This window comes from Leptodactylus fuscus, chromosome 5, assembly GCF_031893055.1.
Source record: "Leptodactylus fuscus isolate aLepFus1 chromosome 5, aLepFus1.hap2, whole genome shotgun sequence".
NCBI lineage: Eukaryota > Metazoa > Chordata > Amphibia > Anura > Leptodactylidae > Leptodactylus > Leptodactylus fuscus.
Window position 1 is genome coordinate 81,022,615 of NC_134269.1, and position 25,518 is coordinate 81,048,132.

A 25,518-nucleotide genomic window follows, 5' to 3' on the forward strand; every position below is an offset into this window, starting at 1 on the left:
TGCATTTGCATTAAAAATCCCCAACATAAATTTCACAAAAGTTTTTATTCTGCTGTACATCCTCAGTAGAAATTTGCCTTTAGTGTTCAGCTAGTGATTTCTGTATCTGGATGTTTTCCACTGTTCTCCTCCCCACTCCTAGTTACTCTCCCCAGTGATATATCAAAATATTATTCTACATTTAGTCTATTCACAAAGAGAACATTCCAGTATAAAACTAAAAAATTATACGAGAGTAAAACATTGCTCTCATTTGTGAATACTTTGTAACCTGTCTTCGGAATTTTACAGATATCAGATGGATGGTTCTTATTTTTGTCTTAAATATTTACCAAGATAACTCAAGTTCTGTAAGATCAGTTTTTTAACCCTTGTTTATATTCTTTGAAAACAGGTAGAATCCTCTCAAGAAGCTAATGCTAATGTCATGAGAGAGATGACACGAAAGCTATACAGCCAATATGAGCAGAAAATACGAGAGGAGGAAGCGAAGTATGCTGCAGATAAAGAAGCCATGATTGTATGTGTTTTAAGAATCCATTATGTGTTCCCATTTTTTTTTAAAATCTTATAAGGCTAGGTCCATATTAGCGCTATTATAGGATCAGAACAAAGGACCTAAAAATAATGATATAAGGGATGCAGATGCAGCGCACACTCTGTTTGCATCCATCAAATGGAGGAGATAGCATTTGTTCCAGTGGAAAAAACAGTGCTTTCCCTCTTAACTACATGGTAAGGTCTACGTCACAAGAATGTACAAACAAGACTCACAAGAGTATTTCATTAGTATTACAGATTCATAATATGGATGTAATACTGATGAGCTGTCTTCTGGGAAGGAAATGGATTTATGTATTGTCAAAATATTCTGCAGCTCTGCACTGGGGCTCACAATGTAAATTCCAAATCAGTATATGGAGCATTGGATTGGAATCCAGGGAGAACATGAACACTCTGTTCAGATGTTGCTCTTGGTTGGATTTGAAATCAAGACCCCAATGCTACAATATTCCTCAATATAATAAAATATACAGTATATGCATTGCACCTTAAGTTCCTAAAATACGCAGATGCATCCCATCCATATTTTGAATACTCTCCCTAGACTTTTTAATAGATGTTTTCATCATCATAATGCATAGAATTATGACATGCTGCATTTGAAAAATATTTGTATATTTTTTGGATATTTTTACGTCTATGTGAATAGACCCAAAACTTGCTTTGTTGCATTAGTACCATATTTTGGAAGTAAAAAATATAATAAGGAATGCACAGTTGCCCCAGAGCACCTTGCTACTGTATATTAAATTGCATATAAATAATATGTTGTTAGACACATAAGGGTGGTTCTCCATGATAAAATATGAAATAACAAGAGGACCATGTTTTTTTTTTCAGGTCCAAACAAAGCAGTACCTTAAGGCCATTGACGATGCTAGTGAAAAAGTTAAAGTAGCAGAAGCAAAGATTGAAGAGCGAGATGTGAAAATTGCAGAACTTGACAAACTAATTCAGAGAATGCATCAGGTAGCAGCATTGATATTCAGAAACCTTTTTCTGTGGTCTCATTCATGTCTACAGTATACTTCTTTTTTGTAGCATTTTGCTGTACTTTATCTTACCATGTCATTGTCTAGATGTCTGTAGATATATAAACAGCAAATGTTCTTCTTAGGAACGGGAACAACTTCAGGTACAGCTAACAAGGCATGAGGAAAGGATTCACAGACTTGATCAAAAGATGGAGATAACAACATCAGAAAGGGAAAGGTAAATACTTGTCATTCTAGTTTATTTTATATTGCCATACAGTTGTAACTGGCCCTTATTCCATCAAGCAGCTTTATTCATAGCTTCTCAAACATACATGAACACTAAACTGCATCAATGTTTTGATTGCATACTACAATATGGCTTCTCTGTGACAAGACCAGGGTGTAGTCTAAGGGATGCTCTGGTTTATAGCCACTGCAAAGAAGCAAGGTGTTTACTTCAGGAAGATTCCCAGGTCATAGTCCCCAGAACAGATATAAATTTGCAGCAATAACATTCATGCAACACTAAAAAGCCAGAGCAAAGGATCGTCAGAAACATGGCTGAGGTCAGGATCAGGAGTATTCCCTGGAATAAATGCAGTTAAAGAAGGATAGGGAAAAACAGGGCAGGAGAAATTGCAGGCAAGGTATGGCAATATGGCTCACTTTAAGCAGGCTGCCATTTCAGACATCATGTTTGGGGCTTAGCAACATTACACAACAGTGCCTTTAAAGCAGCAGAGCTGGGGTCCAACCCAGCACTAATATAGTGAACACTGGGAGCTGAAGCAGAGGTGAAAAAGTATCTAGTTGCCTGTCAACCAGATGGAGCCACTGGCAGGAGCCATGGCTGCCCAAGGGAACATTGGAGCTGGGTGAAATAAGTAGCAATAAGGAATGCTATGTGCCCAGACTAGTGAGAACACAAAGAGAACAACATTATATAATAACCCAATAGCAATACTGTGTTGGCCAAGGATTTCATCTATTTTTTTAATTGCGGTAACATGTCTTTGCACATTCACTTAATAACAGCAATCGCATATTAGGAATTTGCCAACTCAGCAAAAGAGGGCACATCCTATTTAAAGGGAATGTATCACCCTTTTAATTTATTAAGATATACATTTTTATAATCTATTTTTAATTTCTGATTTATTTTTATTCTGTTTTCTGTACATGATTATGAAGGCTGCCATCTTGCATGAGCTTCTCCTCTGCTTTGTTAGCAGCAATGTATTGATACACTTTACAGCAGTCTCAAGGTCAAAGGTAGAAATAGACTGGAACCAACTCATTAAAGTCTACAGGAGAGTTTTCTTGAGATGCTCTGTGCAGGCTGGGAAAGTAGATAATCTGTGGCATCATCTATTGTCAGTTATGGATGCCATGATGTGTCAGTGATGGGATCTCCTGTTGTAATTCTGCCTTGCTTTTAAATTAGGTGACTACTGCAAAGAATATGCAAATCTATTCTCCAGAATGTAATTAGGAGAACAGTGCCTCTGTATGCTGCCCTCTAGGGACAGCCCCCTTAACATCATGCATGACTCAGTTAAAAAGCCTACTGACATGATGCGGAGTTTATTGCCAAATTAGTATTTCTATTCCAAAAGGAACAGATTCCCAGCTATGGACAGCGCTGATTCGGTCTTTTGGACCTCCTCAGCATAACGCAGGGATACTGATTTGGCAGAGTGAGAGACTATAGACCAGGGTCAGGGGATAATCATACACACTAGGGACAATCCAACATGTAGGTTTTTGCTGTCCGATTGAAAAGTCGGACATCCTTGGGAACGGACAGTTAAGCACAGTCACGAACAGTAAAAGAACGCACCCGATGTCCATTTAAATGAATGCAAAATGTCACGGACACAGCTAGTGTCCGATGCGAATGTCTGCACGAGATTTTGAATGGACATTAGCAGCGGACACTAACTGTCAGACACCGACGGTAGTGTGAACGCTCCCTTACAGACCTGACAAGTGTCAGTAAATTATTAACCAAAGTGCAAATTGCAGAATTTAGTACCTTAGTACTCCTAGATGGTAAATGGAAAATTATGAAATAAATCAACAAAAATTCTTGTAAAAATTTTTTGACATAAAAAACCTAGTTTAAAATTTTTTCTGGTGTCACATTCTCTTTAACCTTGTCTTTGGAGAATATATTACTGTTTGAAGTCATGATGTGCTGTTAGAGGCATGATATAATCTAAAGATGATTTGTATATTTCTTAAGGCTGCATATTTAGGACAAATAAGTCAGTGGAACATCTTCTCATCTTCAGTCTGATCTTTGAACATGGATATAAATTTATTTCAGTCTTCACAAAAACTCTTTATCTTATCCTATAAGCCACAATTCTGTATATGGTCAGAGTTATACAAGTAGCCTTTATGCGGTAATATTGGTAATATTACTCTTGCACACACTTGACTTATTACACATGTTGTCATTATCAATGAACCTAAATACAGTACAAATAATAGACAAATATCCTGTTCAGGCAAACTGATTCTTTAGAATTTTACCATTTATTTAATAATTTTGTTTCTTCAGGACCCATAACTTAGAGGAAGCTGCAACCAGTTTACGGGAGCGCATTAAACACCTAGATGACATGGTTCACTGCCAACAGAAGAAAGTAAAGCATATGATTGAAGAGGTGAGGAATAGGAGGATATAAATACAGCTTGGCAAAGTTTGGAGAATATATACCTTTATTTTGGCAACAGTAATATTGAACTGGTGGTTTCCTGACTGCATATACTGTAGTACCAACCCGAATGGGTATGTGGTAAAGAAATAAGATCCAGGTATTGTGTAATGCCAAGCATAATAATACTGAAAGAATAAAAAATAGGAAAGGGATACATGGTACTAAAAGTGCTAAATGGTACGCATCATATTTATAAAACAGGTGAGACTTTTTGAAGACTTTTTCCATTTAGCTGTCATTAGTGGTGGAGGGAACTTGGCATAGGTCACTTAAAGACATTCGGCTTTAAAAATTCAACCTGAGGTATTTGGATGTACAGCATGGGCCTACAGAAATGACTGCAATTTAATACAATCATAAAAGACTTTCAATAAAAGTTTAGATTTTCTACTTAGTGTTCTTGTAATGGGTCAGATATCTAGTGTATATTCCATTTATAAGAAGGAGGTGTTTCATGTCTGCCCAAATTCTGCTGAATATCTTCTGTGAAAACCTTATTATTGAACCAAAATACAAACAAATCTTCTTTCACATAACCCTCCATGAATAGAGGTTAGTAATGACTAATAGAGGTCCCCAAAATTCATCAAATCATATTTTTCTTCTATTTCAGATTGAGCTTTTAAGGAAAAAAGTCCACTACAAGGATTTACTTATTCAACAGCTTTTAGAAAGAATAGCAATGTTGGAAGGAGAGGTAAGAACAAAATATTATTTGTACTACTACGTGAGGTGGTTCGGCCATAAATACACTTTTATTCTGAATTACACTCATATTTCAGGACCATCGATTTAATACCATATATATTATTATTCAGCACGATTTCTCCTGTATTCACTGCATTCTACCTGCTTAGTAATCCACACTGTATGACCTGCCAAGAGAGGTGAAGTGAAAAGAAATGACAATTGCTGTAAGCACATGCTTGGTTCACAATATAGAATATCATGTTACAAGCAGGTTCAGATATTAACATGATAAACTAAACACATGTTCACCTACTAACACCAACTGCTTTACTGTAACCTGACTGTTATGTGTGTGTGTGTGTGTGTGTGTGTGTGTGTGTGTAAAAGTAAAAACAGGCAATAACATTCTATAAATTTAACTTAAATTATCCTTTATTACCTATAAAGATCTTCTGACTATTGAAGTAGCCAGTTAGTGAGTCCATTGCTCTCATTGTTATCTTAAGGGGGCATTCACACAGAGTAAAGTGGCGCTGATTCTGTCACGATAATTTGCATAAAAATCAGCGCTGATAAAAAGACTCCCATTGACATCAATGGATTTCGTTTAACATGGGAGGCTTTTTAACCCATTTATTTCAATGTGTTACGCGTGTTAAACCAAACCCATCGAAGTCAATGGGAGTCTTTTTTTATCAGCGCTGATTCTACCGCGAGTTATCGTGCCAGAATCAGTGCCGCGTTACTCCATGTGAATGCCCCCTAACAGTAGGAAGAAAAAGTCTTGTATGCTGCGGTCATATTTTTTTTTTAACATTGGCGTGAATGCAGATGGTGGGGTTCCCTCGGTATCACTCATTCCATCCCAGCTGAAGTCCATTGTTCTCATTCTATGATGGATGAAAGCAATGGACATTATAATCAGAAATCTGAACTTGGACTAAAGGTCCATTAATTTTGCTCTTATCCCGACTGCCAACCTCTGATGGTCCTTCAGTCAAGTGAACGCCCTTCCTTATCCATAATGACATGACTTAGTATATGGAAGGGTTTGGCTCATCAACAGCATGTCAATCCAATGGCTTGTAAATGCAGGAGGGGGATCCAATGATGGATCATGAAGAATTTTGGTAGTTATTTGACCATCTTTTTGTCACTGGTGGTATATTAATCTGTATTTTGTAATAAATCTGTGCTTTCTGTCCAGCTCTTCATATACGGACTTCCTGCCTAGTATGATAACGTAGTATCCAATATGAAGAGGCAGCGATGCTAGGGAAAGATAGAGTAGAACACTTAACAGAGGGTGGATTCCAGACTACCTCAGACTGTCTATAAACAATATAACTAAAGTGTAGTCACAGATCATAGCTCTGTTCTATAGGAGCTGAGCTAAAATACAACTCAGGAGCAATACCTAAGGAAAAGAATAGCAGGTAATCCTCCTCTATTGTTGCCAACTTGCCTTTCATTTTTGAAGTCATCACTACTTGGTTCATCATTTTCAATAGACTTCATCCCCATTACACTGGATTCCCATTAGAATAGAGCCGTCCCTTGAATGGAATTATAAAGTTTTGCTGAAAAAGACTTTAACTGATCAATGAAACTTCTACACCTCTGTGACAGACTTTCATTAAAAATTCAGCCCCTGATCTGGTATCTCCGGGTCTGCAGCTAAGCAGACATGTCCTAAGATCTCTCATTAATCACTGTATGCCGCACCCTGAAACGGTAATAAATCTTATTCCTATCGTGGACAATGCTCTTCTAGTTTTACTAAGCCAAGTGTATAGTTATTGTATTAGTTCAATACTTTTATGTTAAAAATATATGTTCTTGTGAAGTTAATGTAGAATGATACAGAATATGATACCAATGACAATTATAATGTACACATGCACGTCCATACATCAGTTACTGCTTCCATGCAATGGCAAAACCCTCACTCCAGCTTCCTCAACCCTCATCCATGTTGGACTGGAGTTCCTTAAAAATGGCCTCTAAATAGTGTTCCCTACCATCTGTATCATTGTTACATAGCTCCACTTGTTCTAGATTTTTATATAGTATGAAGCACTGTTACGTCTCCACAAAATTCAGTCAGGCAGCACTAAGGTAATGGATCATGAAAGGGTGCACATTTTATGTGGTCCTGACCACCTCCCCACTTAATTTAGCACTATGAACACAGATGAACCACACGCATGTATATATTGAGCTTTTGATATTGCTACAGCCTGACGATAGGTGTCTAACGCAAAAAGCTGTAATTATTATAACCCAATTAAAACATTAAGAAGCATAGCCCTCTTTGGAGTGTGATTCAACGGTGTTCATAGTATGTAGCCCTGTTGACTGCGTTTAATCTCTCTTTGCTAAAATATATTGATAATGGCATGGAGGCATCATCCTTAATAACTTATTCTATATTACATATTCTATTTTAGAATAATGAATTACAAGACAAGATGGAATACCTGTTGGCAAACCAACCAAAGGAAGCCCCAGAAACCAAAGATGCTTCAACTTCTTGTGAAACTCTACAAACTCCACAAATGTAAGTTACATGCACAAAGAAATGACATTTAATTCAGAAAATAACTAATTGACTCCTATGGAAAGTGATATGAGGAAGTGACCTGTCGCCAGCTTCTGTTGTCAGTAGTGTTGTCCTCCATTTTCTCCCTCCATCTTTAGAATTGAGGTGTTCCCCTTTTACGGTATTGTAATTCTGCTTTGTGATAATGAGATTTGACCCTTTCCCAACATACACAGTATCAGCTATAAGTGACAGAGACTGCACAATGTGGCTCATGTCAAAACTACAATATTTCAGGATTTTTTAAATGCCTAGCTAAATAAAAACTGCAAAAACACATTTTCTTACACCTGATGTACAATGAGTTTTTATGTTTGGTTTTAAGAAGTCACCAAGGGAATTGGTCACTACAAAATGAGTACTTTTATTGCTGAGAAAGTGCTGCCGGTCAAACAAAAAGGAAACACATGAATTGTCCACACTTGGGGCCACAAAGGACTCAATGGTTTCTCACATCCTCTCCAAATTAATAACAAGAAGGAAGTACTTGTGGTTAGACATAGCAGATCTCTTCAGAATTTGGCTTTTCAGCTATTAAACCTACAACTCTTATCAACCTTGACAGTTAGAGAACTGCTGGTTGGAGACCTCTGAACACACTGATCGGCCTTAATGCTAAAGCCTAATATTTTGTTCCCCTTATGCCATCAAAAGAACTCTGACCCATCAAGACATGGCCTTTATAAGAAGTTTTTAGATGTCACCTGGCACTTCACACTAAGACATTTGTAACAGTTCCTTTAAGCACTGTAGTGCTCCTCATGTGCATTAGTGACCTTTCAGTACTCTAAGACTTGGTCACGGGTTCACCACTGTGTACAAGGAACACCCCACAAGGACTGCCTTTCTGACCCAGTCATCACAATTTGGACTTTGTCATAATTGATCATATCCTTATGTTTGTCAGTTTTTTTTCCCTGTGTTTAATATATCTGTTTGAAGAAAGAAACAATATATCTCACCCATTTAGTGGTTTTAATGTTATGACCGATCATTGTCTCTAAAGCATGACAAAACCTAGTGCTGGGTCATAACATTCACCTTAAGGCCTAATTCACACTGTAAATTTTGAAAAAACAACAGCTAGCACACGGACCCATTCATTTCCATGTTCGTATACACATGATGACCTTGATGTTTATGGATTCCTGTGAGGTGCATAGGGCTGGGCTGCACAAACACAGGACATTATGGTTTGTTTTTAAGTCCAGCCTCATTCATTAACATGTATAGATCTGCGAAAAGCATGGACAGGACACAGATCCCAAAGGGGCCACACGGTGGCTCAGTGGTTAGCACTGCAGCCTTGCAGTGCTGGAGTCCTGGTGTTCAAATCCTGCCAAGGGCAAAAAACCATCTGCAAGGAGTTTGTATGTTCTCCCTGTGTTTGCATGGATTTCCATCCCATATTCCAAAGACATACTGATAAGGAAAAATGTACATTGTGAGCTCTATGTGGGGTCCACAATCTACATAAAAAAAACAAAACAAAAAAACAACAGATCCCGGCCCTATACATGCACATGGTTCTGTACATTTAGCCTTAGGGTGGGTTCACACGAGCAATGGACATTAAGTGACTGATGCCTGTCTCCATTTACTGCCATGTATTTTTATTTTTTTTCCGACATGCAAAACTTTTTATTCTGTTACAAAATAAACAAGTCTGACTGAAGAAATCTTCCTGCATGTTTTTTATATTAACATCAATGGGAATGGATGCAGATGGAGACCCTTCAGACTGTGTTTAACACTGTACTACCTTAATGTCCATTTCTCTCATCCTATGATGGATGAGAGCAACGGAAATTTATATTAGTAGTACGAATGTCACCTTAGATGCAGTTTTAGCCTTTTTTTTTGTGTGTGTGTAGATGACATTTTTGCCAAAACATGACATGCAATATAAGAGCCGTAAAAGAAGAATGAGAACAGCAAGAGCATCATAAACTGGATGTACTGGCTTTTACCTAGAACTGTGAAATGTTTATTCTATTTTTATTGCATTCCTTCCCATAAACTTGTGTCTTGCTTATTACAATCAATATTATGCTAGTAAACATTTAGAGATGCCGCTCCTTGTTTCAGCATATATTTATGTTATCACCGCTTGTGGAACAGAACAGAATTGGGAAAGCATGCATAACAAAGATCTGACTTGTACCAATATCAAACCAGAGACTTGTAACAGCAGCATACCTACTGTATAGTTTGGGTATAGACCATGACTAAAACAGTACTGCTACTATTCTACCTGGTAACTCATAGCACTTCTTATAGGCTTTCTTAACAACTTTATTATATATACTTCTTGGGCATTTATCTTTTACCTGTCCCTGGAGCTCGATTTTACAAATGTTGCAACTGATCTGACCATCTTTCCCCTTGTTACTCAGGGAAAAAGTGCAGCCCCAACAACCACGGATAGTACTGGCAATAACCCAGTCCAGTAAGAAACTGTATAACTACGATCCAGAGGTAGGCAGGTAAGGACTACTAACCTAAAGCACGCTATACCAGGAAACCGTGAGCAAACATTTAAAGGGAACTTGTTACATGGGAAACGCGGTCTAATCTGCAGGTAGCATGTTATAGAACAAGAGGAGCTGAACAGATTTAGGTTTGTGAGAAAAGATTCAGTATAGCTTGTTTTTCATCCATTGAGATATCTGCTCTTTACAATAATGAAATGAAGGAAGTGGTCCTATCTGCGATTGGCAGCTATCTCTGTATGTACAGTCATAGAGGAGAGGGTGTCAGTCACTGATAGGACCGCAGTATATGTATCCCAATTTTCTCAGCTCCTCCTGGTCTAGAACATGTTGCCTGTAGATTAGTAGTGTCACGTTTTCCATAAGGTAGGTATCCAATTGTTATGGCTACATATATACTTCTAACTATCCTGTTAAAGGGTTTATGCAGGATTAAAAAAAAAAAAAAAAAAACGTGGCTGATTTCTCTATGCAACAGCACCATAAAGGGGCTCTATCATTGGAAAAGTCATTTCTAACTAAGCACATACTTGCATAGCCTTTAGAAAGGCTATTCTATACATATCTTTTGTGTGTAAGTTGCCTCAGTAGTTTTTGAATGAGCCCATTTTTATTCATATGCTAATTAGCCTCCAGTGAGCACCAGAAGTCTCAGTGAGCACTGTGTGGTGTGTGTGAGAGCAGGGAGATGAGTCATAATCATCATCATCATCAGCAGACTGTGCTGTACACACAGTAGAGAGGGTGCACGATGAGACTTCCAGTGCTCGCTGGAGGCTAATTAGCATATGAATATGAATATGCAAGCATGTGCTTAGGTAAAAATGACTTTTCCCATTGATAGAACCCCTTTAAAGTGTATTTCCATTGAAGTGAATGGGGATGATCTGCACTACCACACACAACCAGAGGTCAAGCGTGATGCTATTTTTAGAAGAAAGAAACCATGTTTCTCCAATTCTTCCGAACGCTCTTAACTTATAAAATGTCCAATGCTAGCTCAAAAATCTATATATTCTAATATGTGTTTGTACATTTTGTGTTCTTTACTACCATTCCTACAGTTTTTCTTGTGAGTAGCAGTACTGTTTCAGTTATAGTCAGATGCCATAGTATAATTCTACATGTCCATAAAAAGAGTGAATTGCATTGTGCTACACCTTTGTGCATTCCAGTTAAACTCTAGTGAGCATCTGGTAACCTTTTGTTCTAAGGACCCCTGGGTATTGTATAGTAAGAACAACATCCTGTTCTCTACACTGTAGTAAGCAACATTGAAAAAGTTCTCACTGGTCCCACCCAGAACTGCTTTACATGTGTTGCTTTACTCAGATTGACTGAGCCCAATGTTCTCGCAGTCCACAGTAATGGAAAAACAGCATGTGGAAAAATCAGATCATGTCATGTATTTTCTTTTTACAGTTTTCCATCAGATTCACCTGCAAGCATAAACACTACAGAGTAAGTTTCATCATTTGTAATGAAGATTATATGCAATATATCAGCACTGATGTACAATATTGTGGCCCCTTCTTGTGCTATCTACAGTAGTTAAAGATTTGTCCAGGGTGAAACATCCCACTATTATACAGTACAAGGGATAGAATTGGTCATTTCCTATAAAAGGCTAGGCATCTATTTATTTTCTATAGTCTATGACCAGCATGTCCACAATATGCCTTATGCGGCTTTGTAGGTTACTTTCATGAATAAATCAATAATAATTTATGCTATGACTGAGGCATATAAATTCTGGCTGGCCAAAAAACCCATGTCTTATATCAAGCTTTAGCCTCCAGGACATGGAAATTATTCCTTCTATATAGCTGTATGGGGAAGGGGCATAATTAGCAAAGGCTAGGCCCCATATCAAACTTTTGACTCAGGGGGAGGGGGGCTCCCCCCATGTCATAGTGCTTTTTTTGGAGGCTGATTTTGAGGCGGATTCAGTGTCAAAATCAGCACCAAAAAGCTATGTGCACTGATCCTTACTGATCCCTGTTCCTGCTCCCGGCCACCTCTGCTTTCCCTTCTTCCCTCCAAGGGACCCCAGCGACGTGCCCTTGGAGGGCAGAAGGCGAAGTGGAGGTGTCTGTGAGCAGGAACAAAGGGTGGATCGGTAGTAAATAGGTTACTCCAGGAGCTAATGGCTGATTTTAGAAAAAAAAAAACTATCAGGGGCCCGCTGGGTCCCCTAAGGTCCCTGGCCCTGTGGCAGCGACTGCGGCTGCTACCATGGTACTTACAGCACTGATATGGGGACTTGATTTTTGCAAGACAAGTTATATTTTTCAATGGTATCGTTTTGTGGTGCTTATAACTATAAGATCATTCATGAATTTACAGGCAAGCAAAATTGTGGTAGACTTATTTATTTTTCCATAAATCTATAGTGTAGATGAAGGGAAAATAACATTGAAATATACTTTGTTAATGAAGAGTGTTTGTGTGTTGAGGTATTGCTTCTGATTTTACTTCTTATGTGAGTGATTTGTCCCATACTCCGTACTAAGCAAATAAGTTTACCATTAAATCTATGGAGAGGGGAGAAGGGGGTAGGGCGAAGATAAAAAGATAGGCAGATATATGTGTCAGTCTACAGAATTAACAGAGTCATTTCTGTCAGAAGGAGGCATAGTAACCCAGCTGTCTTATGAAAGTAAACTTTTTCTCTACAATGCAAATGTCGGCCTGCTTTGAGAAGTTCTCTTCCTTCTCTCCTCTCCATAGACTTCTATTGTACATATTTTACCTGTGACAGAAATACGCAGATGAGTGAAGAAATGGGTGCTTTTATTTAATAAAATGTATCTTCATCTACATTATGGATTTCTGAAAAAAATAAGTGTAGTTACGCTTTAAAGATTATTTTGTGGTTTTTATACTCTATTATATTCTATAACAAGAGTTTCCCCCATCTTTTTAACAGGACTGATGATAGTCAAGCAAATGTCATAGAATCTATCTCCAAAGGACCGCGTCAAAGATCATACACCCCTTACATGAGGGTCCTAGAGTTAAGTATGAAGAATAAAGTGCCCTAAATTCAAGATCACTGAAGAAGTGAAAAAACATTCCATCAAAATTCTCTTTCCTCCGGCTTTCAGACCCAAGTGTTTTACTGCAAATAACTCAATATTGCACATGCAGGCAATTGGAAATAAGACCATTTTACAGTATCATAGGCTGCAAGATTTTGCATCAGGTGCCAAAATGATCTGAAAAACATCAACATGGGATTGGAAGGCTGCCTGTATTTTTAGATCCTAGCTGATGACTTTCCAAAGTATATATGGATCAGCAACAAGAAACAGCTTTTTGTAACACTCTACTTTGGGATCTAGAAGATATGCTTCAGTCAGCGCTATATTTATCTGTTATATAAATGAAATGCACTTCATTGTGAGAAGACATTCCCGTAAACACTCTCTATTGCTGCACTGTATACTTTTTACTTCACTTATCATATTATTCATGCTTTACAAATTCTCCTGATCAAAATTGGCAGAACGGCTCAACCCTTTAAGAAACAGGGAATTCTCAGCCTTGCTTTCCATGCAAAATTATTGGTAGAATGGATACACGAGATATGGCTGGAGCTCATTGCATCAATAAGGTACAGATCTAATTAAAGGGGTCTCATAAAGGCAACCCCTATTTTTCAACAGTAAAGCTTCCATGGACATGAGCGATTAGCTATGGGTCTGACTTCTGACCCAGATTAGATGTTATCCAAAGCATCATCACAGATATTAAAGGGATTTACATGAAAAAACACATTCCCTCTTCACAGGCTAGGGGATATGTGACTGATCACTGATGTCTCACCAGTTAGACCCTACGAAGAAGCATGACAATGGAACTAGCAAAGATAACACTTGGGGACCCTATTCTCAGGAGTGGGACCCCAGTCAGATGTTTTTTTCCCTATCTTGTGGATAAGATCTATCTATCTAGACCCCGGCCTAGATCTAGTATGTAGTATATAGCACCAAACAGTCTGTTGCAGCTACTTCCTTCATTCTCCTAGATATACGGCGAGCCCCTTACGCCAAAAATAATTGAATCTAACTTATTCTAGAACATAAGTGGCTAATTTATTTTTATGGGACTGAAGTGCCTTATTAACGCTAGGTTTACACTAGTGTTCGGGTTTCCATCCTTTGGGTCTGCTTGGGGACCTGAAAATTGGAAACCTTATCCATTTAAAAAGCAGTTACACACTACAGACTATAATGGGGTTTACCAGTATAAAATCGGCAGAGAGAAAACTCCTTGCAGGCCTAGTCTCTCAACCGATTTTAAGTGGAATTTCGGACAGAGGGCCCGAATGCAGCCTGAACGCTAGTGTGAACTTAGTGTAACACTGTATTATATGCAATTAAACTTCAGGTCAAAAGCTTTTCTAATAAGCCATATATACTGTATTTATGAATCACTGCCTGGGATCCTATAGATCAGAATAACATTGCTATATTGATGAACTATGCAGAGATTCAGGGTAGATTTGTCTTAAACCATGGAAATGAGAAGATCATGGACTCAGTTATCTCACAGCATGTAACATTCTCTATTATGGGTGGATTTACACATAACAGATTTGTCCCAGGGCTAGTTTCAGCAGAAGTCCTTGCCGCATGGCTTAAGGAAAGGACTTGGACCTCACAGGTGACATATGGAAGTGATGGCAGGGTACACCAGAGTGCCATGGACAGGTGAGTATGTTTGGATTTTGTTCTGCCTTTACCAGCCTTCAGGAAAAAAAACTGTATTTCCTAGACAACCCTTTTAGGCTGAGACTGCACATTGCATAAACGCAGCGTTTTATGTTGAAGATTTTGGCTACAAAAGGAATAGGAAATATATATAAATCACCTATACTTCTCTCTTCTTCTCAGTCCACTACAGGCTTTGGGTAAAAACACTGCTGCAAAATCTACAATAAAATTTTTTTTGTGTTTCTGCAACGAGGAGCCTCAGCCTTAATACCAAGGAATTGAAGATTATTGGTGTTCAGTTATGTTGCATTTAAGTATGACTTTTTGAATGGCGTTGGTATGTCCTTATTATGTTTGTGTGCTAGAAAGTAAAGATTAGATTGTGAGCTCCTTTAAGAGCAAGGGCACATTTTTTTTCTGTAAAAGCACTGCAAAATGTTGTATACTAAGATTCATAAGTAATGTAATAATACAATGTACAACTTCCGTTATTACCCCATATACTGTATGACCAACAATAGGAGAATCTCAACCAAATACTTAACACATACAATAGCAAATATTTATTCTCTTTGTTAAAGGGGATTGATGTTTAAGGGGTTCACCACTTTATAGAACAACATTTTGATAAGTTAATAATCTGTTAAGTCATGATGTTAAAAGCTATACTATCTGTATATCACCAATGTGTAAAGAAAGGGTCCAACATAACACACTTACAAGACATCCTATTCTATATTCATAGCCATTAAAACAATGCTTCTCCCTCCTTTGTGGCTAAAACAGTTTCCACCCTTTTGGGAAAGATTTCTACAAGATTTTGGAGTATATCTGTGGGAATTTTGGCCATTCATCCAGAAGAGCACTTGTGAGGCCAGACACTTACATTTGTTGTAGGTCATCCCAAAAGTATTCAGTTGGGGTTGAAATCTGTGCTCTGTGCGGGCCAGTCAAATTCTTTCACCCAAACATACCTTTTATGACCCTTGATTTGTGCAATGGGGCACCGTAGTCCTGGAACAGAAGATGGCCTTCCCCAAACTGTTAGGACAAAGTTGGAAGTATACTATTAGATTTCTCTTCACTGGAAATAAGAGACCTAGGTCAACCCCAACAATCTCACAGCATTATTTCTCCCTTTACACACAATGTTACACAGGTAACATGTTTCTGCCATTCGCCAAACCCACATTTGTCCATCAGACTGCCAGATAAAGAAATGTAATTGTTCACTGCACAGAACATGTTTCCACTACCCCAGAGTCCAATGGCGGTGGTTTTACATCACTCTATTCAATGCTTGGCATTGTACAGTACATTGTGATGGAAGGCTTGCATGCAACTGCTTGTAAAGCCATGCCATGAAGCTCCTGCACAGTTTTGTGTTCACGTTAATGCCAGAAGTGGTCTGGATCTCTGCAGACATCTGATGACTTTAATGCACTATGCACCTCAGCACCTTGCTCTGTAATGTTATGTGGCCTGTCATTTTATGGCTAAATTGCTATGGTTTCTAAAGACCTCCGCTATATAATACCAATCACAATTGATCATGTAATATCTTTTAGGGAAGAAATTGAATGAAGTAGCTTCCTATTACTTGTAGGGTATTATAATATAGCTTTTTTGGGAGGTCACCCAGGACTGGTCACCTGAGACTCTGCAGGGTTCATGGCCCCCCAAATCTCTCAACAACTTTCACAAGTATATGCCAGGCAGCAGTGGTGGTAGAATTTTTAATAGCCTATTCTAAGTACTGCTATTCACCACCAGAACACTGAGAACTGCCGTTTTTACTGCTTTTCATTCATCCTATTTACTAATGTGTCTCCTGATATACCCCTATATATTACCTGGGGTAAACACGTTGAGAACATCATTCTGAGAACTATATTCTAATCTGGTCACACCAGGCAATATTTATATAAGGAACCACTAATGTCTGTGTTGGGCTCAGTGGGTAAAATAACTATACTGCCATCCTTCCTCCATATAACCTATTGACCATATAAACCTGTGGGAGGCTCGGTCCTGGGGCGACTTGTATACATTCATATACATTGTAACTTTATTAAGTCGATTGTACTTTGAACATATGATTTTTTAGATTTCCCACTTTGCATTATTTTTTATCTTTTTAACTTTGATTATTATTCCACACTGGGAATACTGGCGGCCCTTTTTCATATTACTGTGTGGAAGCATTTGTAGAAACTATCTATTCTGCCTGTAGGGAATCATATATACAATACATACAGTCTCAGTATGGACATAAGATGGGCCAGACAGCTATTTTAGCTCATTAGTTCAATTTATAAAGTTACAAATGTCCACAAATATCATATACGAGTTTACAAACTAACAGAGTAGCAGGTAGCACAATAACACTGTTGGCAGCTGCAATTCACTGACTGTATTGTTGGTAATAATGCTTGGAAAAATGTGCAGAGACAATACAAACTATTAAAACCTATTATTAAATGAAGCTACTATGCATATATACTTAGGATCAGCATGTAGTTATCTTTGTCCGAGGTTGAATACCAGATTCAGCATTGTCATATCAGATACAAACAAAATCATGAATAGATTTGTCAGTCAAGAATGACTGGTATATTGAGCCTTTGCAATATGGAGCCATACATTCAGTGACTGGAGCTCAGTTCATGAGAGATGGTTTTATCAAGTGAATTCTTAATTTGAACATGTTTAATATGCTTATGAGGTATGGTAAAAGCACAATATAAGAAAGAACATTGGTCCCTACGTTGTTTGCTCATATACTGCCTACTATGTCACTTTGCAGCTTTCATTAAGGGAGTATTCCAAACTAAGATACTGATCACCTATTCTTAAGATATGTCATTAATATCAGATTGGTAGGGAGAAGGAGATACCCAGCACCCTACCAATTTAGATGTTGAACATTCACATGCATGAATGTGATGTCACAAGCCAATAAAGGGGAAGATCCGCTCACCGTGACTGCCAATGCTCCTTTGGTCACCTAATCTGTGGGGGTCCTGTTTATTGGACGCACACGGAGCCCCTATATACTACAGATCTTTGTGTGCTATGGTTCTTCGTGCTGCACTTTATTTAGATACATTTAATCATAGAAAAGTATGGCGAATACTAGAAATAGTAACTTTGTAGCACATACCATGAAAAACTTAAGCAATAAGGACCCATTTTACAGCTCTCAGGCTCTGTGCTACTTATATGGAATAGGAATACCAATATGTACCTTAGTTTTTTCTTTCCTAATACAATTTTTGACTGTGAAAAATACTTAAAGGAGTTTTCCCATCTTAGCAATACTGTGCAGCATGCAGAACCATAAGTTGGAGATCAGTGGGACCCCTACGGATCACAAGAATGGGGGTGTCTTGTGGTCTGCTCCATTCATTCCAATGAGAGAGATGTATTTCAGCTAACTATAGTAGACCCACTGCAATGAATGTAGTGCCTTTCTAACCATTGTTCCATTCAGTATCGGAAGTAAAACCCCCGACTTGAGATTGGCGAGGGCCCCAGCAGTCAGACCCACACTGATCTACAACTTTTTACCTATCATAAAGATTGGAGAGAAGTTATAAAAATGTGAAAACCCCTTTAAGAAAGCCTCTCTTGACAATAAATATAATCCGGAATATATTGGATTTTGTTTAGGTACATTATCTTGTGCGGTTTCTCAATTTATGTGTGTAATTATTAATATATATCTTCAACAGGTGTTAACAGATCTTTTATATTGGTCAGCTTGCAGTATATCAGATATTCCAATGTACAAGATTTATTTATAACCATATTATAACGAGCGTTTTCACAGCTAAATAAATAAATACTGCCATGTGCCTTAAATGAAACTTTCTTGGTATTTTCATGTTTTTATTTTGTATCTTTTGATGTTTTGCAGTGTTATATTACATTATATAAATTCCAAACCATAAATGTAACCTCAATTGAAACCTGCTGTATTTGTATAAAGTTCTTGCCTACATTAATTTGGCTTACAAACCTACTGCAAAAAATATTCAAGTAACTTGTAAATGAAATGGGGATTTTGTAAGAAATGACTGTATATAAAATACAATACATAAGATTTCAAAAGTATTTTTTGAACTTTTATTTAACAAAGTTTCCTGGATATTCCTATTCACTTGGCACAATATGATATAAAAGCATATGGCTTAATATGTCACAAGGTCTTTTTATGTGTTCATTCTCATAGAAACTGCTAATCCATTGTTTGTCTATAGAATCTCTACCACGTTGTAACGGAGAGACGATCATGGACCGTCTGTGCTCCAAACCAGTTTGGCTTGGAGTCACCTCTAAGGTGTATTGTCTAAGAAGACTCCCATTTTCATCCTTAAAACCCCATATGGGGATCTGGACTTTGCTGTGGAAAGACTGCCAAGTTCCCATCTCCGAAGGTGGTGTCAGTGTTTGCAGCAGCTGACCAAACAGGTCAAGATTATAGCGGCATGCACCACAGAATCAGGCAAAAAAAAAAGCATAGTGTGAATACAGGCTACAATCAGAACTAACAGAATATATGTCTGGAAACTAAAACTGGACATGTACTCAAGGCTGGTAAGAGAGGTACTAAATCACTAACTGGGAAGAACATCCAGAAAACAGAAACTGGGTCTAGGACAGGAATTAAGGCAGTAAAACAGGGGATATAGCAAACTTACAAATATAACAGAAGCCTGAAGAGCACAGATAGAGTTATAACAGATGTCTGAAGGTGGCATGTAGTAGAGGTATAACAAAAGTCCACAGCCACGAGTAGGAGAGGTACTGTATAACAGAAGTGTGAAGGCAGGGGCCACATGGTGGCTCAGTGGTTAGAACTGCAGCCTTGCAGTGCTGGAGTCTTGGTGTTCAAATCCCGCCAAGGGCAAAAAACCATCTGCAAGGAGTTTGTATGTTCTCCCTGTGTTTGCATGGATTTCCATCCCATATTCCAAAGACATACTGATAGGGAAAAAAATGTACATTGTGAGCTCTGTGTGGGGCTCACAATCTACATAAAAAAAAAAAAAGAAAAGTGTGAAGGCGACACGAGGTAGATGTATAACAGAAGCCCAAAGGTCACACATAGTAGAGGTATAACAGAAGCTTGAAGGCTACACAAAGCAGAAGAATAACAGAAGCCTGAATGCTACAGGTGGCAAAGGAATAACTGAAACCCAAAGACCACAGGTAGCAGAGATGCAAATAGGACAATACACAGAAATAATCAACAAGAGGACAATGTGTACATATGGTTATAGATATACAGGTATACATGACAGAAGTTCAAATGCCAATAATACAGAATGGAAGGACAGGCGTTCAACCAGGCATGGACTAGAACATGGGTCACACCAGATTGGATGACTAGCATTGAAAAAGGGCCGACAGAATGACTAGTATCTAAACATCCAAGACAATCTAGGACATAGTACAGAAATAGCAGATGGAAGGACAGTCCAAGCAGAGAACATTGTCCAAGCATAGCAGCCGGAAGGAGTAGCATCCCTTAAATCACAGGCACGGACACTCACATAACTCGGATATACAGCCAGAAGGATAGCATGCATGCATCCTACCAGATCAAGGACAGATAATTGGAATATTACAAAGCCTGGTGTGGCTAACAATACAGACTTTTATATATACAGGCAGATGGGGCTTGGCAGAAGGAAGTTTAGTAGGTGAACTAACTTATCCTTAAAGAAAAAGAAGCACTCTTACAGAAATAACCAGGTAGCACATTGACAAGTGCTTAACTCTGACACTACACACATATACTTAAGTGATGCATAAAATAACCTGCCTGGAAGCCTAGCCATAAGAATGATGGACTTGCTGAAAGATTTGGCTTCCTGTAGATGTCATTGGTTTATATTGGCTAGCTGAAACCCAACTGGAATAGAACATAGTTCCTGCTAGAAAAAAAATATTCTCTGTAATCCGGTATTGTTTGCTTACTACACATAATATTGCTTATGTCAAAAATGTAACATAATAGCAGAGAACCCAGTACAAGGCCTGCTTTTAGAAGAACAGCAGAACTGCGCAAGAAACTTGGTAACAGTCAGACTGTGAATGTACAAATGTAAATATTAAAAGCAGTACATCTCTGCGCAACAATCTGTCCCCAAGGCTTAGTTACTGACAAAGTGTGTTGTGCCACTAGGGAGACAGACATCTTTAAGGGCCCATTGATTATTCTATGAAGCTTGTCTACCAGGCAAGAGTCCCCCGAGGGCATTCTTACTAGTGGTGTTCACAGCGTTCCCCAAGATGGAGAATTAAGTTTTATAGTTTCTATAAAATTGGGAAACTGCTTCATAGCACTTGAAGCTGAGGCCAGATTATGTGACTCCCCAAGTGCCAATGTTGTGAATACTACAGTGACCCAGCATTAGCTGCCATTCACTTGAATGAGTGCTAACAATGTATAACTAGCTTATACTTCTGTCAGCAACTGTAGGAAGAATGAACTGTATAGCATTAGCGTTATAATGCTTGTGACTAAATAGTTATCACATAAATGTGCACAAAGCGTTTGCATGAAAAGAAAGAGACTAAGAGCAATGAAATTTCCATGCGTGCCTTAACTGGATAACAGAACAATAGTACATGCAGTCTTTATTTCTCTTTGTGTATTTTTCACTGTACATGACACCTTCCCATTGTATAGCATATGCTAAGTCACAAAAAAGCCCTTCAAATGTTTAACATAAAACTTGATTTTTTTTTTTTTTTTCAAATATCACATTCTCTTTAAGTTCATGCTGAGAATGCTATGGCAGTGCAATAGAACATAAAAAACTCCCTATAAAGTGAAATTCACCAAAATGAAAATTAACTGCCTCTTTTGCTCCCTACTACTACACCGACATTCACTCTAATATCTCTGTTCAATCCATCTTGGGAATCTATAGAGAGGGGAGGGGGAGGAGGTGGAGCTAAGAAAGAGACAAAGAAAGACACAAAAAAAGAGGCTGATACTGCTACGTAGTAAGTTTTCTATCTTAGGGGGCGTTCACACTACCGTCGGTGTCCAACAGGTAGTGTCCGCTCAAAATCTGTCACGGTCATTAGGAGCGGACACTAGCTGTGTCCGTGACATTTGTCATTTATTTCAATGGGCATCGGGTGCGTTCTTTTGCACTCAGTGCCCGTCCTTCCCTGTCCGCAAGTGAAGATGTCCGACTTCTCAAGCGGACAGAAAAACCCGACATGCAGGGTTCTTCTGTCTGCTTGAGAAGTCGGACATCTTCACTTGCGGACAGGGAAGGACGGGCACGGAGTGCAAAAGAACGCACCCGATGCCCATTGAAATAAATGACAAGTGTCACGGACACAGCTAGTGTCCGCTCCTAATGTCCGTAACAGATTTTGAGCGGACATTAGGAGCGGACACTACCTGTCGGACACCGACGGTAGTGTGAACGCTCCCTTACCCCAAGTGCTTTATTTGTATCAGTACTGTTTAGTACATCTCTGTTATGTCCTCCAAAATATTTCTGAGTGAGTGTGTGTGAGAGAGTGGAGTAAAAAGCAGATTTTCTTCTACTTTCTGTGTGCAGTATATGGAAGACATCATAGCAGTTAGTCTCCACCCTCTAACTCTGGGACACCAGACTAAAAACACAAGTCATATAATGAGCAAAAATAGAGTTAGTCATTGTCCACCCACATCAGCTTGTGCTAAAAAGTCATCTGAAAGGTTAAGTACGCCTTCCGTTACAAATATGATGTGTGAACATACAAATTAAAACTATTTTAAGTGTTTCCTGTACAGAGAGGGAAATAAAATTGAGATTTCCAATGTAGGTCACTTTATTAAAGTACAACATGATTCTAAAAGAGGATTATGAGAAATGTTCAACCTGTTTAAGAACTGGCCATTTCCTAGCTCATGACCAGATACATTATTGGGTTTTGAAAGCAATAACCTGTTTTTTGTCTACTTATTTTAATCAATTGCTGGCATGTGCCATAATATTGTGGTCATAAGAATATAACTACTGAGGACTGCCTGTAGCAAGTCTCAATAGATATAGAGCAATTTCCCCATAGACTGCAGTATAGCAGTATTGTAGTGTATGGCACAAGCAATCTCATAATGGCAGATTAAAGCACGTCTGGTGGAAGGGGTTAAAGATAAATATAAAAAAAGATTAACAATATTTTTTTAAAAAAATATAAAAATTAAATCACCCCCTATTCCTCAGATTCCAAATATAATTACACAAACATAAACAAATTGGGTATGTCTGAAAATGCCCAAACTACACATACCGTATAAAAATATTTTTCCCATACAACAAACGGAGTGGGGAAAAAGTGGCCGGGCAACCATGTTTTCACTTCTTTGGTACCCCTGAAAAAATTGAATAAGAAGTTACTAAAATGACAGACATTCCCCAAAATGGTTAATATAAAAAGTACATCTGGCCCTACAAAAAAGGCACCTTAAGCAGCTCTTTATGGAAATATATATTTAAAAAATTACATGTCAGGATATGATGAATCCAAAAATTTATTTATTTGGATTTTTGTTAAGGTGTTAAAACATAACAAAAACTATAAAACTTTGGTATTGTCATAATCATAAAGTGCCATTTTGGCTGCACATTCAAAACTAAGTCACAAAGAAAATGGCACAAATGCAGTTTTTTTCTTTAAATCTTCCCTCATTCTGATTTTTTTTTGCAGATTCCCAGTACATCGTAAAATGGTGACACAAGTTCAATTTGTCCCACAAAAATAAGATACATTTGATTTTTGATTATTTTTAGAGCTCTCAGCACAAATCTGGACACATGTGAGACTAAAGCTCCTACTGTAACTCATAGATTGTCATTTCTTAAAGGGATCGGTCAGTTTTTGGCACAAGAGAAGAAACTTCTTCTATAAGTATATTCTAGCAATGCGTGCATAAAACTTGTGCTTTGCTTTTTTTTATCATTATGAAGTTCTGACATGACAATGTAATTTTTATACAATTATTATGTACAGATGCATCATTGAAAGATTCCACTGATGTCTATTATATTTTTTATATAAATATATTCACACAATCTACATACCTAGCCATTACAGGCAGCTTATCATATTCTATGATGTAACAGCACCCCCTAGTGATATTTATAAGTAAGACACACTAACCTCTTACATTTATTTGGATTGGATTGAAGCTTTTTATGTACAGCATTGGATGTTGCCAGAGATTACAGTAGTTTATTTTTCCCTCTCAGCTGCATAAAATGCATTGGACAAGTCAAACAAATGTATATGAACAGGACTGGCATAGAGGGAATGGGGTAACGTGGACAATTGCTGTCCAGGACCCACATCCTACAAAAGGTTCCCTGCTTTAGAACTTCTGTTCAGCTGCCTGTCAGTCGAATTATTCTTTTTTTTTTCCTGGTTGGAATTTTGATATATATATATTATAATTTTTTTTGCTGTTGTTGGTTTTGGATGTTTTTTTTTATTTTGTCTGGTCTGGTGTCTGACTAGGTTGGTGCAATATTTCTGGATTTCTGGAACCCCGTTGCAGAAACGCCGCAGGAAAAACACTGTGATTTACAGTACTTGCAACGTGAATGAGATACTGGCTAATCCCATCCACATATTGCAGAATACAAATGCCACATTAAATCAGTGTTTTTAAAAATGCCTGCATTTTAGAAAATTGCAGCATATGATACCTGTTGTGGGGAACTGCTCAAGTAGATGCCTGGTAGCAGTGCAGGAAACAGGGACACAGACTGAGTTGCACACAAGTTCATCGTTTATTTCACTTGTAGTGCATTAACTGCCTTTGCAAAGGCACAAACAAACAAAACAAAAGCCTTCTCGGCTGAGAACTAACTATAACAGAAACTGTTCCCTGGCTATACAGGAGTCTGGCTGCCAGACTCTCGCTCTGGTAACATCAAACGGGTGGCACAGTACCTGGTTTGTAGGTTTTTTAGTTCACACAAGACCTCTCAGCTTTGTCAGTGTGGTGCCACACCTCCTAGTCCTTACACACAGTCTAATATCAGGCCTTGATTAGTCAGCTGACCTCCCTGGTGTGGGTCTTTACCAAACTCCCTTTAGCTGTCTGGCTGGGACATACCTGTCTTCCCACACCACACCCTTCACTTTCTCACACTGTGGAAACACTTGTATTTCCCCTATAGAATTAAGGCTAAGGCCAAACATAGCAGGCCGTAACAAAAAAAAAGCACTGTGCGACAAACCGCAGTGGTAACGCATCACGGTTTTTCCTACAGCACTTTTCACAGAGGACTTTCTGTTTCCATTATACCTAGCCGGAATCCACTGGCGAGTCCATAGGTATAATTGACATACTGCGATTTCCAAAACCTCAGTGATTTTGGAAATAGCAGTGTGTACACTGTGCGTATTTTTCTGCAATGTGTGGATGAGATTCACTAAATTTCTGCCTGAAACCAGTCTCCATTCATTTTAAAGGGATCCTATCATTAGAATCCATTATTTCACTACTAACACGTAGGAATAGCCTTTAAGAAGGCTATTCTTCTCCTACCTTTAGAAGTGTTCTCCACTTTGCCATTCCGTAGATATTCCCGGTTATCATCATTATGCTAAGAAGTTTTCTCGCAGCACTGGTAGCATCCCCAGTGCTGCTAGAAAACTCTCCACTGCCGACTCATCTTCTTCTGGAACACCTTTCCACCTTGTCCTCTGCAATTTTTTCTTCCGGCA

General features: G+C 38.3%; 1 protein-coding gene across 3 annotated transcripts in view; it reads left to right on the forward strand.

Annotated features, from left to right (window-relative positions):
* Positions 1 to 18,904, forward strand: part of MYZAP (myocardial zonula adherens protein) — a 94,004-nt gene extending 75,100 nt beyond the window's left edge. Inside the window, exons 8-16 of one of the 3 annotated variants that reach the window (XM_075273524.1) lie at positions 395 to 520; positions 1,405 to 1,533; positions 1,682 to 1,776; positions 4,108 to 4,213; positions 4,881 to 4,964; positions 7,408 to 7,517; positions 9,956 to 10,045; positions 11,474 to 11,512; positions 12,981 to 18,904. In XM_075273524.1, coding sequence (XP_075129625.1) covers positions 395 to 520; positions 1,405 to 1,533; positions 1,682 to 1,776; positions 4,108 to 4,213; positions 4,881 to 4,964; positions 7,408 to 7,517; positions 9,956 to 10,045; positions 11,474 to 11,512; positions 12,981 to 13,095 — 894 coding nt within the window. In that variant the 3' untranslated portion in view covers positions 13,096 to 18,904. Of the gene's footprint in view, positions 1 to 394; positions 521 to 1,404; positions 1,534 to 1,681; positions 1,777 to 4,107; positions 4,214 to 4,880; positions 4,965 to 7,407; positions 7,522 to 9,955; positions 10,046 to 11,473; positions 11,513 to 12,980 lie in introns of those variants that run through there. The other 2 variants (XR_012716100.1, XM_075273525.1) reach the window with 2 other exon arrangements.
* The last annotated feature ends 6,614 nt before the right edge of the window (positions 18,905 to 25,518 follow it).